The 9,859-nt window shown below is 43.1% G+C and overlaps 1 protein-coding gene across 1 annotated transcript; it reads right to left on the bottom strand.

Moving 5' to 3' along the window:
* Positions 1 to 8: 8 nt before the first annotated feature.
* On the bottom strand, positions 9 to 9,420 carry LOC118323967 (G-protein coupled receptor 37-like 1). Its single transcript, XM_035656054.1, has 4 exons — positions 8,038 to 9,420; positions 4,028 to 4,336; positions 3,109 to 3,480; positions 9 to 2,120 (listed from the first exon to the last, which is right to left on the bottom strand). Exons 1-4 carry the CDS (start codon positions 8,737 to 8,739, stop codon positions 1,947 to 1,949), a joined length of 1,557 nt encoding a protein of 518 aa, XP_035511947.1. The 5' UTR covers positions 8,740 to 9,420; the 3' UTR covers positions 9 to 1,946.
* Between the last annotated feature and the right edge of the window lie 439 nt (positions 9,421 to 9,859).

Below are 9,859 nucleotides of genomic sequence, written 5' to 3'. Positions count from 1 at the left end.
AAATAGTTTTGATGCCTAAACATAACCAAACTGCGACGGTTTCACAATGTTAACCACATGTTAAAATTACAACAAAGGTCACCTTGCTTTGACTTTTTCTGCACATCCAGTGTGTATTAAAACAAGGCCTTCACAGCAGTTCTTGATGGTTTACAGGTAAGCTGTCTGACAAATGGGCTTTCGGTCCAATGGGACATTTTTTGGACTACTGGGGTTTCAGAATATTGGGCCAACAATGGGCAGTTTTCATTATAATACCATGAATTTAACACTGTGACACTGAACATACAAAGGCATACACATTCTTGTGACATAAAAAAAATCTCCCTTCCCTTCATACAAAGATGTAATTAGTTGTAATTCTAGAACTAAAATAAGATACGTTCATATCTTCTGTTTCTTCATTTGTACTAGTTGAATTTGACAGTCTGAGTGAAAGCATTGTGCTAAACACATATTAATACACATCCCTACACATTTTAACTTCCTGTACAAAGAGACCAACTCAGTACTGAGGAGGTCTGAGTCCTGTTCAAATACTCTTTAGATCTCCTCCCTTTCCCCACTTCACTACTTTCTTCCCTTTTGAGAAATAACTTTTACTATAACCTGTTCCCAGGGTCCTTTGTTCCCAGGGTCCTATGTTTCTAAGATCCTATGCACCCAAGGTCCTATGTTTCCAAGGTCTTATGTTCCCTAGTTAAATATCTAGTTAAAACACACAAACCCTCCTATTTAGTTCAGGTCAAAACTCTGGCCCCTAACCCTGGGAATATGGGACCATGGTATGAAGAACTGGGGAACCTAGGACCCTTTGTCATGTTCCCATTATGTGCCATATAAATCTGGGGAACACAAGATACTGGGAGAGCACATATATAGATATGTAGAACTGAAACCCTAACCCCTAACCATGGGAACATGGGACTCTGGGAGAGTAGATATGAACCTAGGACCTTTTGTCATATTTCTATTATGTGCCATATGAATCTGGGGAACATAGGACACTTGGGACATAGAAATGAACTCCCTGCATTTGTTTAATCCATCAAGGTAATATTGGAAGATCTTCATTCATATTTCAACACAGCTCTGATTGGAACACAGTCAAGGTGACCTAAAATTTTTATCTAAATTTGTTGCTAGAAGAAAGATGAGGTGAGCCACCAAAAACATCTAGGAATCCTCCTCTTTTGAACACGAAGTCGAAAACAAGTCATTGCCATTTCAATACACAACACGTCAACTGTATACTCTTTTCAGCCAGTTTAATGGTTACGTAAGTTGTCCGCTCATTGACCTTTAACAGCCAATTGGATTACTTCTGCCTCACCAGCGTTTTCAACCAAAAAATATCATCTTTAGATCGTGTTCGCCATCAACCTGCTGTAAGGGATGTAAACAGCAGCCCTAATTACTTCCCCATAAAACACAGCAAAACATCAGCTTTAGTCTAACCAAAGAAGACATCCATGTTGGTTTTTCCACCCCAGATATCACACATTACATTACATACAGCAGGAAGTTGGAGGAAAGAGTCCATTCGGAGAGTCCTGAAACAGGCTCCTGCCTTTACAACAGCTGGTTGTGCAAGTACAGCAACTTTTCTAATCTCACTACAGATTAAACATCACCTCCTGAACAGAGAGGAAGCTGGAGGGGGGTAACGCAGTGTCCATAAAGGAATATAATACAAATGGTACTCTGGAAGAAGAGGAGAGGACAGGAAGAAAGACAATCATTGATCCACAAGTGTTCTGGAGGAGAGAGAAAAATGTATGGAAGGAATATATAGAAGGAGGAGAAAATGGATTTACAGCAAACATTGGAGGGAGGGAAAGGAAAGTTAATGATGGAAGAGAAACAGTGCTGAAGGGTAAAACGAAGAAATGATGAATTGATTTATGAGGAAGTGATAGATTGATGCAAAAAAGGGACCTATGGCTCTAGCTGGTGATGGACAATATGGCCGACGTGTCTTTAGCCTTGTCGAAGAAGATGGACGTCTCATTGGCTGCCTTCAGTTTGACCTGGGCGGAGCTTGGCGAGCCCTGTGCCGTGGTTGGCTGACACTCCTGACAGCAGCAGCAGCAGCAGTCCATGAAGGCCTGGCCGAGAGCCTGAAAGGCAAAGACATGCAGGTCAGTGATGTTACTGAATGTTACTGTCTGTGTGCTCACCGCTTGTACTGGACTATCGCTTGCTAACAGCTGGGTCTGAACCGGCCGGAGATTTGATGTGTAAATGTACAAAGTTTTGGTTTATAAACTTAGTATTTTGTATTTTACACAGCAGTAAGTTAGTAGCAATAAATAAATATATACTAATTACTAAAATAAACCTGTGTGGTTCTGCCAAAGCTCTATTTAAATGAACAGTACTTGTATTTGTGTGTTAAAGGCCCAGTGTGTAAGATTTGGTGGTACTCCCTCGCTTCACCCTCCCCTTCTAAGCATGAATGAGGAACTACATTGCCTGCAAAACACACAGATGGCCCTATCTAGAGCCAGTGTTTGTTCTGGGCTACTGTAGAAACATGGCGATCAACATGGCAGACTCCATCGAAGACAGCCTTCGTCTGTTTTACTTCCTGTTGTGATTTTCTGCCCCGCCCTGATCGTTTCACCTGTGTCTAGTTATCCTCTCCCTCACCAGTGTATTCAATGTGTGCGTACTATGTGCGTCTGTAATAGAGACGGCGAGGGTTGTGACAACACATCGATATTTGATGCCCTGTAAATGAGAACAGGCTGAAGCATTAGGCCTCGTAGCTGCTGTGGAATCAGTTCTGTTTGAACAGGACAAAGTGGCTAACGTGAAAAAGGGGGTCAGCAGGGACATCAGGCTGTAGCAGGTAAATGGGATCCAGGGTTTGTTAGTGTTAAAGATGACAGCTGTGTGGACGAGCTGTGACAAATAGGGGAGGTTCAATACCTGTGTACCTGAAGAAATGTAAAATGACTACGAGTACTGTGTCGTACCTTTTTGAGCCCCCCCAAAAAAATCTTTTAATTAAGGGGACTCTTAAGACATTATAACATTGCAGGTGTGAGGGGGTCAAGTAAAAAAAAGGGTCTTGCCTAAGGTTTCTGGACTTTCTGAACCTACCTTACACAGACAGAGCAGCAGCACCGGCGTCACCGATGATTTGAAGAACAACAAGAAGTGATGCAACAGCGCCAGCATGGCAGCCGTGTCCTCGGAGACGGTGATGTGCGTGTAGGCCAGCGTGATATTGCAGACGTGTTCGGGCAGAGCGCAGACGCCGTAAACCACGGCTAACGCCAGCAGAGTGCAGTTCAGCTGACGCTCCACCGCCTGGTGCTGCTGGCGCTTCTGATTGGTGGAGCGGTCATCTTGGTTACGCTGCTTTTGGGCAGAGGTGGAGTCGCTGTTGACGTTGCGGGTGGCCATTTGGCAGAGGATGGTGAAGAGGATGGGGAGGCAGAAGTAGCAGCCAAAACACCACCACATACGCCCCTGAAACAGAGTTTTTTTTTTATTTGTGTTTTTTTGTACTTTTACAGCTGCCATCATTTTCTGACACTTTATAGACTCCTAAGATAATTACTTACTATTCTGTGAGCAACAGTTGACAATATACTTCAACTGTGAGTACATTTGTAACTGGTCCTTCATCGTCAGTCACAATTAAAATGTAATACTCCATCCTAAAATGATTTGTGAGCCGATGAAGAGACAGAAGAAGCAGCATGATGTGGGACATAAGTTTGTTGTGAAGTATGGATCAATCATGATGTTACCCATTGGTTTTGTGAAGTACCATTGTAATCATCATAAACTCATCAGGAAACTGTTTACTGAGCTCATAAATCAAGTAAGAAGTCGGCTCATTTCTCCGTAAGACTCAATACTATCAGACTTCTTTGTGCAGCCCATGGAGCTGCCCCCTGCTGGCCATTAGAGAGAATACAGGTTTAAGACACTTCCACGTTGGCTTCACTTTACATACCCAGAAGCTCTGTCCTCCTGTTCAGTTTATCCTGTGTGTCTGTCATATTCTCACCTGGTGATACCTGAGCAACAGAGAGTGGAGGGAGTCGGGCAGGTAGAAGGACAGAGGGGAGGAGGGGGTGATGGTGCAGGAGTCGACCAGCTGGCCGGTGGACGGGGACACGGCCTGGCTGAGCTGCCACAGGAAGATTTCGGGGCTGGACAGCAGCAGAGCGGCGAGCCACACCAGCAGCAGCTTCAGTAGCACCGAGCGACAGCGCTCCACCCGCCGGGCCTTCGGCTGGGAGGAAGAGGTGGCGGCGTGGAAACGATCGATACCCAGAGCGCAAAGAGTGAAGGAGGTGATGCCCAGAGACACAGCCTGCAGAGACGAGAAGAGAATAGTCACTTAGCAAATCTTGTTGTCAGCTCTAATCTCCTATAAAGTGGTTTCTCAAAGGACTAGACCTTTTCTGAAAATTGAGAATGAGATTTCCTCAGCTGGCTGAACTAAGAAATTGGCCTTGGTCAACTTCCTCCTTTCCTGTACTTAGATATGCTATGTGGTGGCTAATCTAATTTGTGTTACTGTGTTAAAACCTGAAACCGATATTGGTCCTTCAAGCCCCTCAACCTTAATCTCCTAATAATAATAATAATAATAATAATAACCTTGTTGTCAGTGCGTAAAGCAGATATCTGGATCTGGATCTGGATCTGGATTGTTGCTGCTGTGCTGTCATTTCTCCTGGTGCAGAGATTCCTCTTCTGAACTTTCTTCCATTTTGTTTTTCAAAGTTTTTTTTTTTACCCGAATCGAGGATCTAAGGACAAAGGGCTTATGTATTGAATTACAAACCCCCCTGAGGCAAACTGATATTGAAATTGAATTCAAATTTGAATTCAAATTTGACTCTGCATATCCAGTACAGAGAAATGTCCTGGATGTGTTTAGCCTAGCTTAGCACAAAGACTGGAAGCTGGAAACAAGCAACAGTTAGCTTAGCTTAACATCGAAATAGAAAAAATAAACCTTCCAGCAACTCCAAAGCTGTAATCTGCAGACTGATCAGACGGGCCGACAGACTATCAAGTGTTCTCTGAAGGGAGGACTTCCAATATGGCCGCCAGCGACCGGGTCACAAATCATTTTCACCCCAAATTTGTTTCTGTCAAACCATGAAAGCGGCAGCAGGACGTTCCAGCAGACATAGTAACAGGTCACCAAGGCAACTGACTCTCAAACTCTTCAGTCTCTGCTCTTAAGTTTGTTTTTAAAACTCTAAAGATCTCTACCATTTCTGAACTGCACAGAGTAAATATCAACTCCTCTCACACACTGAGCTTCCCTGTGGATTTTCTGACCTATAGTGGCTCTTGAAGAACTTACTATTTTCAGAAAAGTTGAAAGGTTTATTAAAATTTCACTAGTGAATGAAGTTGATCCAACCCATGTAAATTAAATTGGCCCAACAGAATTGGTTAATACTGAAGTAAATTCAAAGAATAACTTTTGAGTCTAACTACATTCTAGGTACAACAAACAGCATTTGGGTGGGACAAAAGCCCACAAGTCAGAATCACGCAGTTCCAAACCATCTGTTGTTGTTGGTTGATTTCATTCATCTGAATTTCTGTCCAACAAACATGATCCAATCATTTAATTAATATAAACACAATAGATTTAATACTAACAAACTGCACATTCCCAGGTTGTTGTTTTTTCTTCCAGAGGGCTCCTCAAAAACACCACCAGCTTCAACAGCTTGAGCATATTCAAAATCCAGGTCATAAAAAAAGTGAAACTTCCACATTTTCTAATAGCCACCACGATATGTAAAAAAAAAAAATTACAGAATATGGGGAAATGTATTAAATATTACAAAATGAGGCAGATTGTTACATAATGTGGTGTTATTAGCCCAATGAAAGAATGTATAAGAATTACTTTTTTTGTTCATATTTTTCAGTTCTGGAATAACAAAATCTTATCATCAAATACGGGTCCATAGCCTGATGTGTATCTATCTGGGGTTCCTTGACACCAAGAGGTTTTGAGAACAATGAACTTAGGCAATGTGATTCGGTTTCATGTTGTGATCAACATTTGGTGAAAGTAGCAAAGAACGGCCAAGAAATGTTCCAGTGTGCCAGCAAAAGCAATGAAGAAGACCGTTAGCTAGAACACAAAATGTTAACAATGCGGTTTTCACAATATTGGAAAAGAAGCGGATGAGAAACACTGGATGTAAGAGTCCTCATACCTTAATGACAAAAAAAGTTGTTTGCCAAACCATCATATATGACCATTATGTAACTTAAAACTTTAAATAAGTCAACTTTTGGTTTCATATGGGACCCAAAGCCCAGTCCCCAGGTTCAAAGTCCTCATTCGATCCATCCAACCACCCCAATGGTCTCATGGACTTTTTATATCGCTCCATAATTACATAATTCATAATTACTACTTACACTCGCCTAACAATAAATGTAAATATTGAAACCTCAAGGACAATTAGACCTGATACATATTGCAGTCGACCTGAATAGGCCCTAATAGAGAGTAAAAGAGCAGCAATTCAATCCAAAAATAATGTGTTTATATGCTTCAAAAGAATAATTTATAGAAATAATGTGAAGTCCTGCTCTCTCACATTTTCTACGCTAGGTCTCAGACAAACAGTACAGTAACACAACCGTAAGCAAACACTGAACATAATGGATATAGAACTCTCATCCTTGTTGTATTAAGAAGTTTAATCTTATGACATTTGAAAACGTTCTGTTTATGGCCAATGTTGGTTTATTATCATTCACAATATAAAACCACACAAGAGGGAACTGTTAAATTTTGGTCTACAGCATTTGGACAAAACTGTTCCTTAGTTAAGATGGCCTTGATGTGGAATTGAAAAAAGAGTGCAATACTTTAAAATATTTTAAATTTGAAAACATGGTCGAAGGGCAATCAGGTCTGTAGTCATTGAGCTGTGAGACACTGATACCCCTTTTCATCAGTTTGAGGGCCAGTTCGGAGCCAGGGCCTAATCTCAAACCAGTTCATTGCATTTCGACAGTTAAAGAACCAACTCTCGGCCAGGAAAACTGGTTTAGTTCCAACATTTTGCTGCTCTACAACCAAGAACTACAGGCCAGCCAGCTATATTAGCTGTTAAAGAGCTAATAATTTCTCACACAGACATTACAAACATAACGTTGAGCTAGCTGGCTAGCTGTTGGTTAGCTAACATTACCCAAGCAAGCATAGCTACTAATCAATGTTATGTTCAACGTTTGTAAAATTAGCTTTTAGGTATATCTGGTACAGAACATGTATTTTACATTGTCTCTGCTAAATAAACACTAAATAATAAATGTATCGAGAATATTTCTTAGGTATTAGACATATTGACACATCCGATAAGACTGATCATTTGTCCCCGGTCCAACACTGGTCCCAAGTTGGTTCCTTTGAACCAAGTGGACCTGTGAAGACTTGTACCAGGTGTGAATGGGGTCCTGATAATCACCCACTAATGACCCTCTGATCTTTTCTCCACCAGAACAAACTGCACTTTAATGTAGGGCTGTGATGGTGAAGGAATTTCCCCTGCAGTGATTTTGGGTGGCTCAACAGCGCGGTATTACTTGGAAACCACAGGACATAAACACCACAGCTGTGGTGAATTATGATAACGGACCAGTTAGTGTTTTCTACTTAAAGACTGCTGTTTCTTCCAGTTGGACATTTTTCCAAAGTGAGTGAGGCAGAGTATAAAAAGGACCAAACCAGAACCAAAGGATACTGCTGTGTCGGATCTCTTCAACCTTGCCGCTCTAGGATGCTCTCCTGTCTTAAGAAACAAAGACTGAACATGCAGATGTATAAATGTATATATGCACAACCAGTTTGTGCCTCTGAACTCCTTCATGCTCCTCAGAGGAGGAACCCTCCATTAACTTTAATCTAGCGCCACCCTCAGGACAAATCACATTAACGTGTTTAACCCAGAACATGGCAACACAAAATCAGTTTCAAGCAATCTCTCTTCCTCCTCCTACTTCCACATATGCCCCACCCACCTCCATATAGGGCACCATGCGACAGGTGATGTCACCCAGGATCCTCCTATGGGAGAGTTGGTTGAGGACCACCACAGGAAGGCAGAGCACCAGGACCAGGAAGTCCCAGAATGCCATACTGGCCAGCAGGTAGTTCCAGGCGGACCTCATGTAGTAGTTGTTCCAGACGATACACATGACGGCCATGTTTCCCACCACGCCCACCGCCAGCACCAGGCCGGCCAGGAACAGGACCGCGTAGGCCGAATACGAGCTGTCAGCCAGTGGGTAGAAGGGGTTGAAGAGCCCCGGGGGATCGTGGTCAGAGATGGTGGTGTTTCCAAGGAGATTGATATTATCGTTATCGTCGTCCCCTGCTGCCACGTTTGTTACATTGTTGATCTCAGTGGCCTGCGGCGTCGTCACCGAGTCATTCTCGAAGGACTGGCTGAAGGTGGACTGTTGCTCTTCCTCCTCAGCACCACGGGCCTGGCGGTGGTGCTGGTCCAAGTCTAGATCCAGCATCTCAGGGAGGGGAAAGCTCTGATTGGCGGCGTCGACCCCAGTCCTGAGCTGCTTGGTGATCCAAAGGGGTTCCAGTTTGACACGAGAGAAGGGTTTGTCTATGGTGTCGAGTTGACTGTCGTGTTTCCCGACGCTCTTTGCATTGGTAAACAGCAGCGGCAGGTACAGACACAGCCACAGACCAACAGACAGAGCCATGGTTCAGGTCTTAAATGAGAAAGATTCCTCTTAAATTGGGTAGATTCAAACCAGAAGGACGTGACAATAGAGTAATAGTGCAGAATCCTGTGCAGCGTTCCAATAGAATCCCAGAAAGGTTCCCAAAATGTCCAAATATTCAGGAATAAAGCAGCTTGATGTCGGCAAAGTTTCCGAACCTTTCAGTAAGATCTAGTTCAGAGTTCCTAACAAAAAGTCAGTAAAGTCGACAATTCCAGGGAAAGATTTTGGTTAAATTACGCCAGAGTTGGCTGCTGTTTACTCGACATCCACTGAAGTTCCAGAAAGTTTCAATTAAGAAACGCTTGTTTGTGATCAACTAGATTTTTAATAAGCTTGTAGTCCAGATAAGAAGCTCTTCTCTTCTCTTCTCTTCTCTTCTCTTCTCTTCTCTTATACTCTCTTCTCTTCTCTTCTCTTCTCTTCTCTTCTCTTCTCACTCCTACACTAATACTAAGTTTCCCACTTTAAAACTCGTCTCTGTTTTTCCTGTCCATCAGTAATCCAAACAGGTGTCGGAGCTCCAGGAGGAGGGGGGGGGAGCAGGGTGAGGGACCGTGTCCGTGTCGGGGCTGCTGTGTCTGGGCTGCAGGCAGCAGAGAGACTGGGTGTCCTGGAGCTCTGAGGGTCTCTGGGAACAAGCAGCCCTCTGCAGCATGGCTGGATGGAGCCTTTGTCAGGACTCACACACACACACACACACACACACATACACACACACTGACAGGCCGACAAACGCAGGCATACAAACAAGGTTGGCACACACACAAATACACACATTTGTCTGCACAATCATGCATACTTTTCTTTTGCTCTTTTTGGCTCTCACTATCTCTCACACACACTCACATTTAAACACTCTCAGCTGTGCTGCCCCCTGGTGGTGGTTTTACTGGGAACCAGAGCCAGCTGAGCTCACTGAAAGAGAAACATCTGACTGGAATACTGATTCTTCTGTGTGTGTGTGTGTGTGTGTGTGTGTGTTTTCTTGTTGTGAAAACCAATTGAACCAACTTCACTGTGAGAACATTTGCAGGGTGAGGACAGCTTTGGCTTCCTTCTGTTTGTGGCTCCTAATATCACATATACTACTGTACAA

The sequence above is a fragment of the Morone saxatilis genome, unplaced genomic scaffold (assembly GCF_004916995.1).
Source record: "Morone saxatilis isolate NCDOM2014 unplaced genomic scaffold, NCSU_SB_2.0 Contig15, whole genome shotgun sequence".
NCBI classification, from domain to species: Eukaryota; Metazoa; Chordata; class Actinopteri; family Moronidae; genus Morone; species Morone saxatilis.
This window is presented reverse-complemented; position numbering and strand designations above follow the sequence as displayed.